This window comes from Gracilinanus agilis, chromosome 4 (genome assembly GCF_016433145.1).
Source record: "Gracilinanus agilis isolate LMUSP501 chromosome 4, AgileGrace, whole genome shotgun sequence".
Lineage (NCBI taxonomy): Eukaryota > Metazoa > Chordata > Mammalia > Didelphimorphia > Didelphidae > Gracilinanus > Gracilinanus agilis.
This window is the reverse complement of record NC_058133.1, coordinates 487127560-487147553: the sequence shown is the minus strand read 5'-3', so window position 1 is coordinate 487147553 and position 19994 is coordinate 487127560. Positions and strand designations below refer to the sequence as shown.

The following is a 19994-nucleotide window of genomic DNA, read 5'->3' as shown; positions in this document are numbered from 1 at the left end:
CAGAATCATTCTAAACAATTTACTCCTCAACTTAAAAAAAATTAGGTTATATAAAGCATTTGATTTAAAAGAATATTTACTTTTTAATTTTTTGGAATACCTTTTGTTTTTCCATCATTGATTTCTGAAAATTCTACCCAACTCCCTAGTCTTCTCATTTATAGTAAATATTGGGAGGGGAATAGTTCCATAAAACCAACCAAAACACCAAGCTTACCTGGACTTTATACAGTGTGCTTGTACCCATCCCATGGCGCCCCCCATTTCCTGAGAAAAAAAAGCAAAAGGAGTAGGGTTTCCCCAACTCTCCTTGGCCAAGTGTAGTCATTCTAATTTGCATTCTTCATTCTTTCTGTTTACATTGTTGGAGATGTGTGTATTGTTTTCCTGATTCTTTTTGCTTAAGCAGAGTTATACCATTTCATAAAATCATTTGATTATCTTGATTCTTATTTCGATCAGATATTTATTTGAGAAGAGTAACTACTTTGATAAACTCTTGCAGTATTTCTCAAAAGGCTGTTGCCTCTTTTATTCTGTAACAGTGTGCTTATTTCAAATGATGCACGTTTTGTTCCTGTGCTGTGTTGTGCTGCTGAGCTAATATGAATACCTGGAGTTTTTCAGTGATGAGCTGTGACAGCCAACCCAATCATAGACAATATGCTTTGCCAGATCCTGAATATAAACAATGAAAAATCTATTCCAGTCCTTTTTAGTTTCAGTTATAACTGCTTCCTATGATTAATACTTAGAAGTTCTTAAGGCAGTGATTCCTACCTCTAGTTTCAGTTTCAAATGAAAAATAACCAGTAAACAAGCCCCCAATCCCCCCCCCCCCAACCCCATTCTAGGCTCCAGGACTCCTTTTTTCTCCTGCTTCAGAGTTTTCTAGGTTGTCTAAAAAAAAGTTATTTGCATCATCTTGAATTTAAAAATTGATAGTCTTAAGGGCTTAGCATTAAAATCAGAAGCATTGCTGTTCCAAATCATAAACTCATTCGGTAATATTGTCTTCTTGTTATTTTTGCAGAAATGGAATCTATTTGGAATTTGCAGAAGCAAGGTATGTACTAAGGTTTATGTTGGATGGAAATGGCCAATATCAACAGTATTGGGGGTTACTCATGGCTGCCACTCAGGGCCTAGCAGATCTTGGGAGTGTACATCAGATACAGCATTCTCTCTCTAGAAGAGTGGCATAGGGAATTTAGGAGTGTGGCTACATGTAGCTCCAGGAAAACCCTAACCTCAGTAACTGAAGTTCGCAGCTCTAAAAATTATTAGCAAAACTTTGTTTTTATCTTTTAGCTTCAGACCAATTAAAGAATTAAGGGGCACAATCAAGTAGTACTTTTTCTAGCACTTTTTTTCCCTTTTGCATGTCTATGGGAAGAAATGCTAAATCTTTAAATAGCCAAAAAAGTAAGTTTAGACTCTTAGTCCTTGATTGAAAACTGTGTGTGTAAAAGTAGAATTTCTTGATTATATTTCCTGAGAACAAAGTTTTTTTTGTTTGTTTTTACATCAATCTACTTTTTCTTCTTGGTGTCCACTGAGGTCTTTTTTACTTTTGTGTGCCTCCTTTTCAAAATATACTGAATTTTATGAACTGTCTCGAAAAGTAAAGTTTACTTTATGAGGATCCATGCCTCATACAAACCTGCTGATAAACACTGACTTTTGAGTATTCATTTACCTTTTAGCAAATGTTAACTGTATTTCAGGCTAAAATAATATTGGAGAGAGAGAGTAAGAACAATCTCTATAAAATAGCTTTATTTAGATATACTGGAAAAGACTGTAGGATTCACCTAACCCAACTTCCTCATTTTACAGGTGAGATAGCCAAGATCCCTAAATGTTAGGTGGTTTGTCTGAAGGCACTTATCTCAGGGGTAACAGAATGAGAACTAAATTCCAAGTATTCTTTTAGTCTGGTGTTCTCCCTAGAAAACCAGGGTTAGAAATGTTAGAACTCATTAAATGCATATATGTGCATTTTTTTTTTAGCCAAAAATATACAGGAAGAAGTTGGGCTGTGGGCTCTTGGTATCTTTGCTGCTACCACCCAAAGTCTATACATGTGGCCAATATTGTAAAACACTTCCCCTACTCTCTTCCCTGGGTTTATTCTTTCTTCTCTTACTTCCCTTCTCCCTATACCTGACTTAGCATCCTTCTGTCCCATACTTTATATCAAGACTATCCTCTCCTCTGCCTTCCCTGATAAAAATAAGATAATTTGCAAATTTCTTTGTATTTAAAGAAAGTGCCAATGAGAGAAGTTGCAAGGGCTCATTTCTCAGTGGTCTACAGTTCATAAGTACCACAAATACATTCTGAGATACTTCTAGAGACTACTATATTGGCCTACTATAAATTAAGTAAAATAATGTAAACTAAACTAGTAGAAGCCAGATTGGTATAAAATCTCTTGTTAATTATTTTCAGTATTCCCCAAATAGAATTTCCTCTGTGTATAGTCATCCTCATTTCTGCTATTATTGTTCCATAACTTTTTTTAAAAAATTAAGATGGATATGGAGTTATACTCTGTAGATTTTTTTCTTTAGAAAAAAAATCACTTCATTTCTCGTAAGCAGGTGATAATTTTCCTTGCAGTTTAGCCAAGTATGTTTGCCATTTGATTTGGGGGAAATTGGTTTCATTGGAAAAAGCTTGTTATGAGTCAAACATGTTCACAACTTATACATACCTAGGAATCTCATGTTTTCTTCTCGCCTATTCCTAGACTAAATCCAGATATTGAGTCTGGAATGAATGTGGATTCTCCTGGATTCTTTTTCATCATTAGTTAGGGATTTTTGACTAACAATGTCCTGCTGTCCTACCAGATAAGTTTCTAAAATGTCAGTTCATAAAAGGTAGGACAATTGGAACACTCATGGTCCTTCAAAAAGGAAGGTGCTCTGGAGACTAAAGCAGGACCTGAGCAGGAGCTTTTAAAAACAGGTGGAAAAGATTAGATCTTTTACCTAAAACAAGAATGCCTCAGGGCTGGATAAACATACATGCAATGTGTCTATATCTGTTATTACATGTTTCCAACCCAAGAGACAATATTTTTTTATGCTGCCATGGATTAAGACGGAACAGAAACAATATGTAATTGGAACTAAAAGTTCTACCAAACTTATTTTTAAATACACATATGTGTATATGTATCTATATCTCTATACCTTTTGGTGTAGGATTCACTTTTAAGTGTACCCACAGCGATTGAATTAAAATTTATTTGCACTGATCTATATGGTCTCTTGTATATACTGTTGGGAATTTCCTTGGAATGCAAGGAAACGGTCAAATGCAAAAAGCCATTGCAAAGACCTGAATGGGGATAGTTTCCATGGAAGAATTTTCAGCAGCAGTGAAGTGGTGGGTGGTGCTATTTCTTATGGGAGTCTAGTTCACAGATGGATTGGGGATCCCAAAAGCAAGCTGTGTACAGGGTGCCAATTCACCTCTTTTTCCCTCCCACAGATCCCCAAAGGATAATCACTTATGATGAAGCCATGGATGGTCCAGATCAATGAAGGCAGCAGGACAGACAGACAGACATACAGGCAGGCAGACCAGCTGCCTGTTTGTCGCCTTTCTGCAGCATTAGAGCCACTCATGGGGACACAAGGCTTTGATGCTCCTTCTAGATCTTCAGTGCAGCAGAGGAACCATAAGTAGAATCACAGGATAATATATACAAATATATATATAGTTATTTAAAAAAAAAAAAAGAGGCAACTGAAAGTAATTAGACTTCTTAAGGAATCAGAAAATTTATTTCAAGAGACTACACATGGTTATTTAATCTCCGGTACTGAGTAGATTTTTTTTTCTTTTTGTTAGTTTTTGTTTTGTTTTAAAGAGTGAATGCAAGTGATTAATGAATACAGACTCAATACACAAGCGTGGTTCCAAAGTTCCTGCTGTCATCAACTTGGGCAACAAATGACCCACTGGAGAGGCAATTCCGCTTTGAAAGGTCTCAGTTTCTTGTTCTGTGACTAGTGAGACACTAATCACAGAGATCCCAGAAAGATTCAACATTTTTTTCCCACTCCTCCTGTAAAGGTTTTACTTTGAACCCTATGAGAATGCTGGATAGAAACGCCTTGAAGTTTGCAGGGTTGCCTTTTCCAGAGAATGGTTTGCATGACTTGCCCGGGGTAAAAGAGCCTGTGGGATGCTGGGGAAATTGTCATCTTTGGGGGTGGGGGGTGGGAAGGGATGGAAATCCTACAATTCTGGAATAGTAGTTGGTGCACAGTTGACTTGGCTTCAGTGACACATTGGACTTTAACAACTGAAGAATTCATAGGAGTGTCATTTTAAGACAAGTTGCAGAACAAGCAATTGATTTAGTCATTTAATATACAAAAAGACTGTTCCCACATTTTTATCTAATGTAAGTGGGAGCAAAAATATACCCTGCTTTTCAATTGTAGGTGCTCCAGACTTGCTCTGTCTCACTAACACTAAATGCGCTAGGGGTTTTCCTTGTTTTTCATCAGAAATCTTAAGAAAAACATGTTTTGTGTTCCTTTTCCACAAATTCCTTACCACCTAATTTTTTTTTTTCTTAAGTCATTTAAAGAAAAAGGGAAAAGCCTATGAGAATGAAAATGTTTCCTTGTTTGTTTCTAGTCAGTGAGGAAAAAATAAATCCTGCCCCTGGAAGGTACCCTTTCTATTTTTCTGCAATCTGCGTACTTCTGAGCTATTTGCTTCTAATTTTATCTTTATTAAATGTATTTTATTACTAGAGCAAATTTCTTTTTTAAAGAAATGGAATGTGAAAATCTGGGAAGACCTTTATGGCAGAGAGAGCATAAGCCCTGGCTCCCCATCACAACCGTCCTGTGCACTGCAGCTTGTGTGTGGCACGCTAAAACGGTTTTTTTTTTGTTTTGTTTTTTTGTTTGTTTTTTGTTTTACCTAGGGTGGGGGTGGGGGTGGGATGCAAAATCAAGGGTCCAATATAAAACCAACCAGTTGTTAGTGACAAAATAAATTCTCTGGCCTGTTGCACCATCACAGGTACCAGAATTTAAAAAAAAAAAAAATAGAAAGGCACCCACACTTAAAATACAGGTTAAATAGCTGGGCTTTTTAGCTGGAAGGATTATCTTCTAAAAAGATTAGATTGGATCCTATGGGGCATTGGGGGATAAAGTAACTTGTTTTGCAGAACCCCTTTTGTTTGGGTGTGTCCAATGTTTTGAGATTGTAGCATTGATGGGTTATCTGGTTTTGTTAATTATTTAAGGCTTTTATTAAGGTAGTTCCTGAACGAAGCTGTTGGATTCAACATAGGATAGAAAAACTAAATATCTTTAAGTCTGCTGGTTTCTGCCCTGCTTAGATTTTAAAAGTATAAGCATGGATTGCCAACTCCATTTTATGTAAACAAGCTTTTTATACATAATATATATATATATATAAAGAAAAAATAATAACTTATTGTATCAGTCCAGGTTCAGAAACTTGTGGTTGGCCAGTTCCAGAATAGTTTCATTTCACCTGTAAACTGTATCACCTTTTCAAATGTTGTAATTTTCAAATGTATAATATGTTTACAGATGTGCCCTGCATCTAGTCTGCCTGTGTCCTATTTTAATTCTGTTGAGTCTCCTGCCTGCTTGCCAAAAGCTAGGATGTTTCAGGCTCTCGGACAGTTCCGAGCAGAGGCATCCTTGAGCTTTAAAGCATTGAACAAACTGGAAAATGCAGCATAATACTGAGGTGGAAGAAGTCTGTGTTTGTGTTTTTTTTTTTAATAAAATTTTTTAAAAGTAAAAAAAAAATCAAAACATTATAAGGTTGCTTTAAAAAAAAAAGGCTCCAGTTTGTTTTACTGGTTTTAAAGTTCTGCTGTGTGTTCAATTGCCTTGTGTAACCACTTGCCGCCTTAGGGCCAGATTCCATTTTTTTTCCCTCTCCCAAGTCTGTTTTGCTCACCTGCAGTTTTCAAGTCTTCTGGCCCATGATGCCCCATCCCCATCCTCATCCTCATCCTCATCCTCATCCTTCAACAGCTTTTCTGGGGTTAGTGAGGTTCAGAAGTTCAATGGAAATTTTCTCTATACACATTTTTGTTTAAAAAACAAAATTGCCCAACCAGCTTGAATCTGACCTTCCATATGTAGAAGCAAAACTTACTGAGTATTGAGGAAACACTACTTAGCCTAAGGACTTTCAAATACATTGTCAAAAGAGAATAAGAAAACTGTTGGCCCCTGTCTTCCTTGCTTTCCTCCCTGGACCCCTCACCTTGGGGGGCGCAGTGAGGGGGGCAAGGAGAGGCCTGCCTTCCCTTCTCTGCACAGGTGGTGGAGAGTTGTACTTGTAGATGTAACATTTCACTTTTGTTTTCTCCATTGAAGTTTAGCTGGATTGTATGGTTAGATTTCTGTAGTTTGAAACTTTGGTTTTTCTGGGAACCCTAGTGCCCCAACCACATTAAGTCAGTATTTCTGGGCATTGGGTTAATGGACGTTTTTGCCTAGGGACAAGCAGGACATTGGGCTAAACCTCCTTTATGCTGGTTTTGTAAAACTTAACTCTCTAATTACTTGTCTGTGGAGTTTCTCCTTAGGTCCTCACACAAGTCCTTCCAGAGCACTTATTAAAAAAAAATCTTAAGAGTTAATCTGTTTTCTGATTATTTTGTGTAAGCTTTTTTTTAAGAAATCAGCTGTGATTGATTTAGCACATTTAAATAATGATAATGTGTTACTATTGGGTATATAATGAATTTTCCTTCTACTCAGAGTATTAGTACTGTAGCATAAAACCAAATACAGTCTGAGGGACTACAATATCCCTATATTCTAAAGACTGAAAAGAGTGTTTGTGTGTGTGTATGTGTGTCCGCATGTGAGGAGAAGGAGGGAAATGACATTGAAGACTTGGAAGTAAACGAATGTGTGGAAAACATTAGTATTCAGAGAACAAACTTGTATTTATTTTGTGCCATTTGTTTTCATTATACAGAGTAAAGTCAGGTGGTTTTAATCTTTTTTAAAAAAGGTAGTATTTGAAATATGGCACTAAGAATGAGCTCATGACCTATTTTTTTAATAGCTATGAAGATTCTAATTAAGGGTGAAAAATTCTTTAAAAATCTGTCTTGATTGTAGGCTCCTATGTTGCATACCAATTTCCTGTAAGTGTCTTCAGTAAATCCCCCCACCCCGCTTTATCCCCATCCATCTCCCTGCCCCAGCCCTGCAGAAGTTAATCACACAGAGCCTCACTTCCCAAAGCCTTTTCTAGTGGCAAGTTTCCCATATGGGATATTGGTACGTTGGGTCATCTTAGCTCTTTGTTTCCTGGGAAGGAACGCCCAACAAGGCAACTGACTGGAGGAGATTCGATCTTTCTGTAAAATAGATGGCCTAAAAGCTATTATCTCCGTTCTGTTTGTAGAGCTTAGCTAGTCACTACTCATTAAGAACCTTCAAAAACTTTGTCTTTTTATAAAAGCTGCCATTTAAAAAACAACCTTGCATGGAGTGACAGACACAACCAACCTCAATGAAGTTCCAGGGGAAGCATGGCCACAGACAGCCAAGACAGGCTCGTGGTTCCACTGTAGTCGTTACTAACCCACATGAAATTCTCTAGTAGCTTCTCTCATTTTTATTGCTGTGAACTTTAAAAAAAAAAATACAGAAACAGCATTTGGTGTGAATTAACAGTATCACGCACTGAATGGGCCTGCAGGGGAAGCTTGGAGAGAAGACTGGCTGAATTAGCCACAGCTAAATGTGAGGGTGCGGGTGGTCTGCTCTTTAGGCCTTCCCACCCCATGTCTCCTTCCAAGAGTAGGAGGTCTGGCTTCTACAGGGGATCTGGCTTGACCACTTGTTCATTGCCTCAGATGACACACGTGTACCTTCACTGTAAACTGCTGAAGATAGCAGCAGAAGCCTTTATTCCCATGTGCTTGACAGAACTGTTAACATCCTGTTGCAGGACAATGTATGTGGCCAATAGTTTTTTGTTGTTGTTTTTTTCCCCGGGGGGGGGGCACGGGTGGGTTATCTTACGAGGTCAGGCTGAGAATACCTCAAGGAGGGAGAAAGTCTGGTAGTGCTAGTTCTTTAATCTCATCCTTAACTTTTTGCATTTGAGGTTTTCCCATGTAATTTGGGAAGGATGTTTTACATCTTGGTATTCTAGAAGCTTCTTAAAAGGGAACAGTAGGGGGCAAGGCTAGAAGCATAAAACAACTTCTGTTAAAAGAGTTTGCACAGGCAAAGCAAATGAGTCCTCATCCTTGACACCAAGATTATTAAACAGTGAAGCACCAGGACTGTTGGCGGGTGTGGGAAGCCATTTAAGTGCATTGTCCACAAATTTATCCGCCTGTGCACATTTGTGAGAACCATGAAGCTGTACTGAAGATAAAGTGAACAAAACAAAAAGTGACTACACTTGTGCACTGCTTTAACCAAGCTTTGTAATGACCATTTGCACAACAATTTTGTCACCGTGAGGCAGGTGTTTGTAGTCCCAGCGTAGTATAAAAGCTGAATTCCTGAGGTAGTATAGATAGGGTTTGGTGGGGTGCATGTATGTGCATACTCGCAAACTGCTGGTGAGTCTGGTAGTGGAGCAGTTCCTCTTGCACTCCTAGGAGCATATGGCTAAGAGGTGGTGGAAATCCTTGGGGAGCATGGATCCCCAAGGGTTCTGGGATTGGTAGATCTATATTTCCTCGTTTACACTTCATCCTAAATCTTTGTTTATGTTCAGAGTTCTAAAGCCATTTTGTAACATCATAGTATCCCTTTTCTATAGCCTTATTAACAACAATCAAAACTTTTTAAAAGTTATGTCCCATTTGCATCTCTTTGGTATGAAAATTGTACAGGGCAAACATTACCAACTGTAAGCTAATGTAAAACTTAGTTTGCCGCCTAAACTGTTGGCTTTCCATTACAGTCTTTCCTCAGGTGCTAAATAAATAAGGGTTCCAAAAGTGGATACTGTACTGCTTTTAGGAATTTCCGCTTTATTCTTAAGTCTTTTTTTGGGGGGGGGGCTAGGTATTGTAAAGATTAAGTATTTTAACAAGTGGTTTGTTTTAATATGTAAATATGAATTATGCCTCTTTAATTTGACCCTCGGTGTTAAAAATCTAAGTTTGTTGTTTATTCTTTATCGAGGAACCTCTTTTGACCTTGAAGACATTTCATTGTGTTGCTGCATTTAAGAATGAAATTAAAACTGTGTTCATGTTGTCTTGGGTTAATGCTACTACTGCTGCTATGAATAACTGAAAATCAAGAATGTGATGCACTTTTTACATGAACAATATACCATGATTCTTCGTAGGTTGCTCTGGTCCCTTATCTTCAGCACAGCCACTAACTCTTAAGAGTGAATAGGAGAATTTTCGAGAGGAGAGGGAGAGAATATCAGTGGAGGTAGCTTTCCATGATATTCATGAAGGACAATAACGTACGAGCCCGTTACTATAAAGCTTTTTGGCCTTAAAAAAAAAAAAAAGTTCCCTTTCCACTGTCAAAAATTAATCCCCTCGATATATAGCCTTGCCTCTGTTCCTCTTGTGTCAGGAAGTAGGGACAGAAGGGGGAAAATGAATTCTTAAGGTCAAAGGATGTATGACTTTCTGGAAAAAACCCTTTTACCCTGGGTGATAACTATTCTTCATGTGAAAATACAGATGGGAAAATTGGTAGTTTTTAAGTGCTATCATCAGCCAGAGTCTTAATATCCTTGTATATGTGAGTTCTCTATTTTAAAGAAATTTTATTTGGGGGGGGGGGTTTTGATGTTCAGATTACCAGGTGAACCTATAGTTGTCTGTGGTTAGTCTTGGGAGTAGGGAGTACAGGTGCTCTCCTGCAAAGACAGTTCCCCCAATACCGCATCATTCCATAGTCAGTTTGCAAAGGAGGTAGTGAGTGAGCACATGTGAATTCTTTCAAAGTAAATGGAAATTCATTCCTATCAAGAAAACCCTGGCCTGTAAAGGGGCACCAGTAATGCATGCTTCAGAGCGCTCTTATTTAGAGTCTAGACTGACTTTTTCCACTATATCTGTTGACTTGGACCAAAGATAAGCCCAGGTATAAACAGATTAAGTGGTACTTGGCAAGAGGAAAGGGAAAATTTTAAGTATATAAAGGATCTTAAAGGAAATTGTTAAAGAATACAGGGAAGAAAACACCAAATAGGGTAAGAAATCATTTCCTTTATCCCTTAAGTGAGGATATGAGGAATGTGTAGCCTAGCCTTATCTAGTCAGATTTTTTTGAGAACAAAACAAATTTTGCCCATGGTATGTAAATACAACAGAGACAAAATCTGCCTGCTTATTCAGTACGTTTTCTTTAGCCAGAGTTTTATATTTTTATATCAATGTGCCTTGCATGTGTATTTTTTTAAAAAAGAATTAGATCTTCTAGTAGTTTCTGAGGTCCACGTTCTTGCCATTTCATGCCGAATGATGAGCTCACTCTTTGGTCTCTGTGGTTATCGGTCCTGTCACAAACTGGAACTGCTTTAGAACTGGGGCAATTTATATTTTACTCTTAAATGTGTTAGTGGCTGTTCTGTAGGTTGTGAGGAGAGTCACAAGAGTCCTCTCTTCTGGTCCTTCCCTATCCCCATCCCCACTCCCTGCTGGCTATAGCACCTTCCTCGAGTCATGTGATGGCATTTCTTGTGGTCCATTTCGCTGTTCTCCCTGCCCCTTTAATCGAAGGGGTTCTAAAAGGCTTTGTTTACAAAACCCTGGGAGGAATGGAGCCAACTTTGCTCTGGAATTCTGTGGAAGCTGCTAGAGCGGTATCAGCTCTTTCCAATTTAAAATTTTTTTTTTTAATTAAAATACAGCACCTTGCTTATTATTAAATAAAAAAAAATAAAGAAAAATGCTTGTCTGCAACCATTGTCTGGAAATAATGAACTGTGCAATTCTCATTTGTTCCTTTTCCCATTCCGCCTCCAGACTCGCCCTCCCTAGTGTCACTTGGTAGCCTCTGTACTTGTGCCAGTCTGAATGTGAATGCTTTGCTTGCATTACTTCTTAGAAACGCATTTTGCACACCCGGGTTTTGCTAAAGCTCCGTGGAAAGGTTAGTTCTAAGCAGCTGAATAAAGCTATGCACATGTTTTCAAAGTTTTGTGTCTCCTTACCAGAAGTGACTTCATCTTTGCCTCTTACTCTCCTGTGTGCTACTTAGTTTTTGCCATCTCTGCCTGAGGGAGGCTATAACTTAAGACCACAGTTCTGGTCTAGAGTGAGACTACAGAAACAGGAAGAAAGAGAGCACTTCTAGTAGTAGACCTAATTTGGAAAGGGGAGCGTGGTTTTGATACAGTAAGTGTCATTTTTTTGGGGGAGATTTGAATCACTTTCCCACCCCCATGCTATTGCTTCCGTTAGTAAGAAATACCACTAATTTTTTTTTTTTTTTTTTGATCAGAGGAGGGATGTAGACTAAGGACACTCCAGGGAGGCTTTGGCCAATTTAATGTCTTAAGCAAGTTTAAAGGTAGGATTGGGTTACTTTCACACTGTTTTAACATCGCTTCGGTCAAGTGTTCAAATAGAGGAAGTGGGCTTCGAAATTATAGTTTAGCTGCTACACTCACCTAAAATGTTCTTTGGGTGTTTGAGGACGAAGCACAAAACTTGTCTAGGGAAATTTGTCCCCTGACAATTGCCCTTGTTACTTAGTCTAGGAATACGGGGCCAGTTAAGTTGCTGCAATTTGCATGCACTAAATAGCTTTACTTTTTGTGTGTTTGCTAAAAAAAAAAAAAAAAATGTATAAATGTCCTAAACTGGTTTAGTTAAACCATTCTTTAAAGATTTCTCTTTTTTGGGGGGCGGGGGTTAAGGTGTAATGTAGCTTAGGGCCTTTGTTTAGGAAAGGCTAACCTTGTGGTAAAGAGATCACTTAACAGTTTTTCCTCCTATCCTCTTAGATCCAGCAGAAATCCTTCCTCATTTTACAGCTTTCCCAGTGTACAGAAGAGGACTATTTTTTCAGTCATCACATGTGTGCTTATGCACCTTCAGTGGCTTTGGAACCAACCTGGAGGTCCTTAATGTGTGTTGACTAAAAATACCAGGCAGATAGATTCCCCCCTGCACCCCCCCTCCACACACACGCACCCCCCTGCACCCCACCTCTTTTCTGTATCGTCAGTGTTCATGGCAGTTAAGTTCTCCAAACTCAAAGATCCACTCGTGTGCATGGCTTTAAAGGCAGAAGTCCCACCTGCGTGAGTGCCGCTCCTTCCTAGCTAGACCGAGCTTATTCTAAAGCTTCTGTCAGTAGTTCTTGTCTGTGTCCGGCAACCCTAGAACCCAGTGGGCTCGGGAAGGGGGAGAGAAGTCATCATGGCAACTTGTTTGTGCAGGAGCCGAGTTACCTCTTTAATTTGAGGGAAGGGTGGGACGGCCACGGCATAAATACTAAAATTCTCCCTTCTCTCTCCTGCCTCCAAGGAATTTCACAGAGGGTTCAAATGTGGTACCCAGTCCAAAAGCCAGGCATTCTCCATATCTGAGAGCAGTGACCAGAAATGAACCTTTTAGCTAATGGCTTAGGCATTTGCTGTAGCTCTGACATCAGAGGACCCAAGGAGGGACTATGTCGGTACGTTGACATAATCTCCTCTTTGCTGATGTCTTCACATCCAGTGTTTAAAAAAAAAAAATATGAAAAAGCTGCGTGAATTTCATTTACTCTGCTGACCCAACAATAGCTCTGCAACCGTACCTAGATTGACTTATTTTATCCGAAAAAAAAAAAAAAACCACAAAATTTGTAGATCAAACAAAGTAATGTAAATTGTTGAATAAAAGTTTTAAAGTTTATGAGGTGTTTGTGTATTCTCTTTGACCTTTTTTCTGTTTGCTAGCCTGTATTAGCCCTGAGAGCAGTAGGAGTAACGATTGTGTTATTGATTGAACTGTTGGGCATTTTCAAGGTAAAAGGATAAAGTACTCTGAAGGCTCAGCCTGGCTCCATCTTTCTTCCTTCTTCCATTCTATAGTCTTACCAAGTTAATCCGGATAAAAGCTAGACTTTAACTGTTAACTGGGATAGTCAGAGTAGTGAGAGAGAAACTTTGGATGCTTGAATGATTATGTGATTTTTGTCATCACCATGCCCCTCCGTAGCTTTGTAACCCATCCAGAAGAAAATGTGTGGAATTCCTGTGTGAGGATGGAGACGATGCTGGATGTGGATCATATTAGGATTAAGGCATCCCAGCCCTAGTGGTCGAAAGTGGGTTTGCACGGACCATTCCACTTCCCTCAGCGTTCTGGCACTGAGAAACCTTCTAGTCTTTAATATATGACTTTGGTCACAGCAGGAACTAGGTACAAGGGTTGAATCTGTTAAAGAATACAGGGAAGAGGGGGCAGCTAGATAGCCCCAGAACTGGGTTCAAATCTGGCCTCAGATATTTCCTAGCTGAAAGACTTTGGGCAAGTCTCTTAACCCCAATTGCCTAGTCCTTACCACTCTTCTACCTTAGAACGGATACTTGTATATGATATTCTAAGACAAGCTAAAGGTTTATTTTTAAAAAAAAAAACCAATACAGGAAAGAAATTGCTTCCTTTATCCTTTCATAAGAGACAAGAGAAATGTGTCGCTTAACCTTGCCTAGTCAGATTTTTTGAGAACAAAATAAAAATTTTGGCCATGGCATGTAAATGCAGAGACAAAATCTGCCTTCCTTAATACCTATTTTTATATCAAAATTTCTTGCTCCTCAAACATGTTACTATTACATAATGGTAGTCCTTTGGTAGTGTTTCAACCGTGGTTTTCCAAAGGCTTTGAAAGCAGCCAAGAGATACTGCTTGGGCATTATCAGGATGAAGCCTGGTATGTTATTTGGAAGTCACTGCAAAGGTGTTAACGACCAAAACTGTGTCCTGTGTCACTGACGTAAAGGAGATCAGAGGTCCTTTAAGACAATAGGACCCATTTCCATGAATACTTTTGCCTGTGGAGGCAGCAAAGCCCAATAGGTAGGTAACTAGAACTCAGCAATTTAGTCGCTTCATAGAAACATACCCTTGATGCTTATTTACAACTCTTGAGCCCTGCAACTTGGTCTTTGTTTTTTCTTTTAATGACATTTATTGAGAATTTTAGCCGTTGTTTGCAATCAAAAGTGATGACTTATGAGCAGTACAATGAAACCCATTATTCTTTTCAAAACTAGTAAGTAATAGAATGGTTTTAGACTGCCGGCGGCTTCTCATCTCAGAGAATCTACTGCTGGATACGGCGGATCGACTGAATCTGGAAAGTCTGGGCATGAGAGCCCCATTCTCTCCAGTGCTTATAGTCTCCTCCATGATGGTCACACTCCAAGATGTACTGGTAGCCACGGTATCCAGGATACTGGTAGCAAACCCACCTAGAAAAGCCCAAACAGTCAATTGAATGAAAGTTAAATCTAACACTTGGAGACTAAAATAGAAACCCTGTTAGAGCCCTATTTGTGAAATATAGCTGACTTTGTGAAACTAATAAATGCGACCAAGCCCACTCTCAATCCAGAGTACTTTGGTGGCCGATTCTTCCTTGTAGTTCCAGAAAAGTGCTTTTTTAAAAATTTGGACTAGAATGTGGATTAGAAACTACTCCACTGTTTATGATATGTGGAAGGGAGCTCAATGACAACAAAAAAGTCCCATTAATAAGTTAAAACTTAGGTTTGATCAGGGAGGGAGGAAGTCTATGTACTATTATAAACAATTAGTGTTTCTGTGCTCAGGCAGAGATTTTTTTAAAGGTATTTTTAGACATTTTTAGTGCTAAAAATGTATATAAATATAATGTAGCCCCATCAAGGTCTTTTGTGACTGAGGCTTGGAGGATGTGCGAATGGTAAAAAGCCTCAGAGATCATCTCATTTAACCTTGTTTTGCCAGCTTACAAAACTGAGACCCAGGAAATTTGAGTGACTTCTCCAAGGGTCACAGAGGTTCTTAAGTGTCAGGACTGGGTAGGTTTTGAACCCAGGTCCTTTGACTCCCAGTCTAGCACTCTATCCAAATACAGTTAAGAATTCCTAACAAACAAATGATAAAAAATCAATTTTAAAAAAAGTTCCTCATGGGCATATGTCTGTTGATGCCCAAAGCAGAGGGTGACATTCCCTGAATCCTGTTTCTCACTTACGCTCCACACTGTATCTTCATGGAACCAACTTCATTGTTGCACCAGCCCATGGCCTGCAAGGAAGGGTAGTCATCGCAGATCTCCCACTGGCGTCCAATGAAGTTTTCCTTCTCAAAGATCATAATCTTGGATTCCTTATGGTTCTGTAATCCATGAATAAGAGAACTTAAGAATTGCTCCAAAACTAGTCTTGCTTTCCTCAATTCTTTGTAAAAAAAAAAAAAAAAAAAAAAGGGAAAACCAACACAACTTTTAAACTAGTCAAAATACATATAAGCCTGGAGAAGACTTTCATTGATTGAAATGATGTGGTTTGGGAGTGGAGAAGGCTTCATTTGTTCTGCATGGATCTTTAAATAAACATTTTACTTAAGAATAAGTCTAATCCTCTGATTTTGTTGGTGTAAGGAAAACCCTCCTCCTGATTCAGATAGAAGCGCTGAGAAATTGTGACCTGCTCAAAGTGACAGCTAGAAGCAGGAACTAAACTTGGGTATTTTTATTTTTTAAAACCCTTAACTTCTGTGTATTGACTTATAGGTGGAAGAGTGGTAAGGGTAGGCAATGGGGGTCAAGTGACTTGCCCAGGGTCACACAGCTGGGAAGTGTCTGAGGCCGGATTTGAACCTAAGACCTCCTGTCTCTAGGCCTGGCTCTCAATCCACTGAGCTACCCAGCTGCCCCTAAACTTGGGTATTTCTGACTCCATCATTGGTCCTCGGGGGCAATTAGGTGGCTCAGTATTGGTTCCAAGATGAAGGTAAGGGTTTAAATTTTTTTTTTTTTTTTAAAGATTAGTCCTCTACTTGTGATGCTGCACTATACCTCTCAAATGAATGTTATAGAGTGTATTGAAAATGAGCATCCTTTGAAAGGTGGGAAGCCCTACTACAATATCCAATGGCCACCCAGCCTTTTTTGTACATTCCCAGGAACAATGCACACCTTTAGGAAATGGCCTGTTAAGTTGTGGGGCAACTCTCATTCTCAGGAAGTTAGGTGGAGACGTTGGGGGTCAAAATGGTCTTGGGCAGACAGTCGAGACACAGTCTGACTTACATCAATCACTTGTCCTGTTTTTGCAAAAATAAAATGCCCCCAAACTGTTGCGAAGGGGAATAATTTGTCTGAGGAACATCCTCTTTTCCTTACCACGTAGTGAGCTCAGCTGCTAGCCATCTGTTCTTGAACGTTTAAGGTAAAAGGTACTCTTGAGGAATCTGGTTGGCTCTCATTTACACTTGTTAGCCCTGCCATGAGGCTCTTCGCTTACCTTGAGAAAAATGACTAGTAGAGCAAAGATAAACGACAGCAGAAGGAGCCACCTCGACTCCCTCCATTCCCTTGGATCATGTCTAAAGGAAACAATGGCGACACCAACCCACCACAATCTCCAAGCTACTCACCGCGGAGCAGATGGGGCGGAAGGACATGAGACGCTCGACATGGTAGGCATTGCTCCCGCTCCAGGCTTCCCAACGTGGGTACTCTCCCCTCTCCAGGACAAACTGCTGCCCACAGAAGCTTGTGTGTTCGTAACCAACCCACCTGTGGAGAGCCCATAGAGACGAAAGCAACAGATATTCGCTTAAATATAGGACTGCCCTTAAGGGGACCATCCAAGACGCAGTGCCCGGAGGACCTTAAAACCGATCTAAGTAACAACTTCGCCATGATGGTACCAGGACCCAAATGGGGAGAGTGATAGGTGGCATTTTTGGTTTATGTTACTGCACTCTTCAGAGAAGAGGTTGAGAGAAGCTAGTCTTCTCTGATCAGAATTTAGATCATAGATCATAGATTTAGATCTGGAAGAGATGTTGAGGGTCATCTAGTCCAGTTCCCTCATTTTTTTTTTTATTATAGATGAAGAAATGGAGACCTCTCAGTTTAACTTCGTAGACTTGACCAAGATCACATAGCTAGGAAGTTAATGAGCTGGAAGTCAAACTCAACTCCTTTGACACCAAATTTAGTGTTATTTCAGACACCTAAGAGCCCGTCTACTATCCTAGGAATGATCTAACAAGAGAACCTACCTGAAATTTTTTCCCTACTCCAATTCCATACTTGGGGCTCCAGTTCCACAATCTGGCAGCTTTGTCTCTGATCTGGATCCATCACCCTCCCTTTGCTGTCCCTAATTTTGTTTTTCTTTAATAAAGTAGGGGATGACATAAAACAAGGTGATTACAGTAGTTGTCCGAAGAGCTAAGTAAGATTCTAGGTGTTATCAGGCTCTTATTTCCTTGGATCACCTAGATCAAGAGTTCTAGTGGAAAACAATAAGAATTTGGGACTTTTCTCCACTCAGTGGATCCTTATATCCGAGCTTCTATGACCAGTGAGGTGATGCAGTAGTTAGAGTACAAGGCTCAAAGTCAGGAAGAGTTAAGTTCAGATTTGACCTCTAACACTTACTGTGTGACGTAACCTCTGTTTGCCTCAGTTTCCTCAGCTGCAAAATGTGGGTAATAACAACCCCTTCCTTGCAGGGTTGCTGTGAGGATCAAATGAGATATTTGCAAAGCATTTAGCCTAACGGTGCCTGGCACAGAGTAAATGCAAAAAAAGTTCATTATTATGATTTCCTTTCTCCTCCATCCCATCCTGCTTTCCTTATTCTGGCGTCAATCAGTGAGCCAATCAACACAACAGTCTTTCCAGTGTGATGACAAAGTGGATTATGATTTTTGTCCACCCAAAAGCACGGAGACAGGATAGAAGAAAAGGGTGTTTTCTTGTCAGGACAGAACGATTGGCTATCCACAAGAGGGCCCTGGAAGATTATCTGGGATTTTAACGTGGATGGTTCTGATGCATGGAGGCTGCGCCCAGGAAAAGTCATCCGGCTTTCTCTGACTTGGGCAACAAGAATGGGTTTTCTGGACCAACAGATCTGAGAGGATGGGGAGGCATCTGGCTGCCAGTCTTAACAGTAGCAGCCACTGACCCACTCACGTGCTCTGTCCTGTTAGCATGGGACCCTAGAAACCCTAGCACGAATGGCACATCACCCACGAGTAAAGCTGGATTAAAGGGAGAACTTCCAGGGGAAAGAGGTTCTGCTTTTGCAGTGGGCTGTTGTGGATAGGAGCTAGAATCAGGAAGATCTGGGTTCAAATCTTTCTGTAGACACTTACAAACTGTGGGACCCTGGGCCTTTCATTAAATGTCTGAGCCTCAGTTTTCTCTTCTGTAAAATGAGTAAAAAAAAAAAATGAGTAAAAAAACCCCTAGCTTACAGGGTTGTTGTGAAGATCAAATGAGGACAGTATATACATATACTGCTTTACAGACCTTAAAATGTCATGCAAATGCAAGATATTCTCATTATTGTTATTATCCAGCTTGGGAGAGTAGAGGGTCTCTTTTTGCCAGTTATCTCCAGGAGAAAACTAGGAATGAATGAGCTGAGACAGGATTAGGGATGAGTCTAACCTGTGGGGTGAGAGGTGGAAGAGGCACAACATTCAGACCTCCTCCTGGTAATCCATCGAGCCCGGTGGCAGTGTCTCCAGCTTTAGGTGGTACACTTGGTTCTTTCATGTCCCTGGCATTAAGCGGACCCAGTAAACATCCCCCCAACCTCCTCTAGCTCAGGGTTCTGGGTACAAAATTTGAGATATTCTGTCTGGACCAGAGCATGGTCCCTCTCTGACTCTAGAGATGGTCTCTGACAGTTAATCTGGTTAGAGGCAAACACAAAAAATCTCCACCCAATGGCCAACCTGGTGATGAGTCTTCAGTGCGTCACTCCTTGTAACTGGAGGTCTAACTGATGCCAGAGTTGTGATGTTTCTCACTGGTCAAGCCTTCTACTTCCACGCCATGGGGAGGCATCCAAAGAGGACTTTTGCTTAAGGCCAGTGTTTTAAAATCAATGGGTCAGTGGATACTAAGGGGGCTTGTCCTGGCTCTCCCCCTACATGAGCACAGGTTGCCCTGCTAAAACCTGAAAGTTCCCCTTTCTTGTTGCAAGCCACCCTTCCTTTTCTCTCTAGGTCGGCCCTCCTCCTGAAGAACCTCAGCTGGAGACAAAACTGGGAGGAGAAAAATAGGGCTTTGGCTCAGGGCAACGACATCCAGAGGGGCGAACATCTTCCTAGAGTATATGCTTCTACACTTCCTCCCTGCAGTGGTTATCGTAGATCAGCATTGGTGAAGACATGGCACGAGTGCAGAGCCAGCACTGGGGGAGCTGCTCTATCCTCCCTCTTCCCAGCGCCCAAGAACAATTTTTGCATGCCCTGCCCTCTGTCCAGCCACCCAAAGCAAACACTTTCTCCCTCAACTCTCTCCAGTAATCCAGGGCCTCACAGACAGCTTGAATTTGCCCTCTGGGCACTGGAACTGGGAAAAGGTTCACCAACCTAATTATTAACTAAGTGACACAGCCTGGATGGAGCTCTTTGGACTTGGAATCCTGAATTCAAATCCTATCTCAGACACTTAATAGTTGTAGGACCCTGGGCAAGTCACTTAACTTTCAGGATCTGTTTCTTTATCTATAAAATAGGTATAAAAAAAAAAAAAAAAAAAAACAACTACTATTCCTCACACTTCATCTCCAGTCCTCTGGAAGGATGGATCATAGATTTAGAAATAGAAGGGGGGCATTCTGTCTTAGATCAGTGACTTGGGGCAGTGCCCCACATTTCTCTCTCCCTCTTCCTCCTTTTCCCCCCCTCCCCTCTCCCTCTCTCCCCTTCTTCCTTTTTCTCTCTCCCTCTTCCTCTCTCTCTGTCTCCCTCTCTCTCCCCCTCTTCCTTTCTC

General features: G+C 40.3%; 2 protein-coding genes across 2 annotated transcripts in view; one reads left to right on the top strand and one right to left on the bottom strand.

The window, feature by feature from the left end:
• NUFIP2 (nuclear FMR1 interacting protein 2) overlaps positions 1-3927 on the top strand; it is a 29321-nt gene extending 25394 nt beyond the window's left edge. Inside the window, exons 3-4 of the mRNA XM_044676286.1 lie at positions 1034-1066; positions 3505-3927. Coding sequence (XP_044532221.1) covers positions 1034-1066; positions 3505-3557 — 86 coding nt within the window. The 3' untranslated portion in view covers positions 3558-3927. The remainder of the gene's footprint in view (positions 1-1033; positions 1067-3504) is intronic.
• Positions 3928-14303: 10376 nt separating this feature from the next.
• Positions 14304-19994, bottom strand: part of CRYBA1 (crystallin beta A1) — a 15710-nt gene continuing 10019 nt past the window's right edge. Inside the window, exons 3-6 of the mRNA XM_044675593.1 lie at positions 16835-16872; positions 16625-16766; positions 15219-15361; positions 14304-14451 (exon numbers count right to left, since the gene is read on the bottom strand). Of these exons, the coding sequence (XP_044531528.1) occupies positions 14304-14451; positions 15219-15361; positions 16625-16766; positions 16835-16872 (471 nt within the window). The remainder of the gene's footprint in view (positions 14452-15218; positions 15362-16624; positions 16767-16834; positions 16873-19994) is intronic.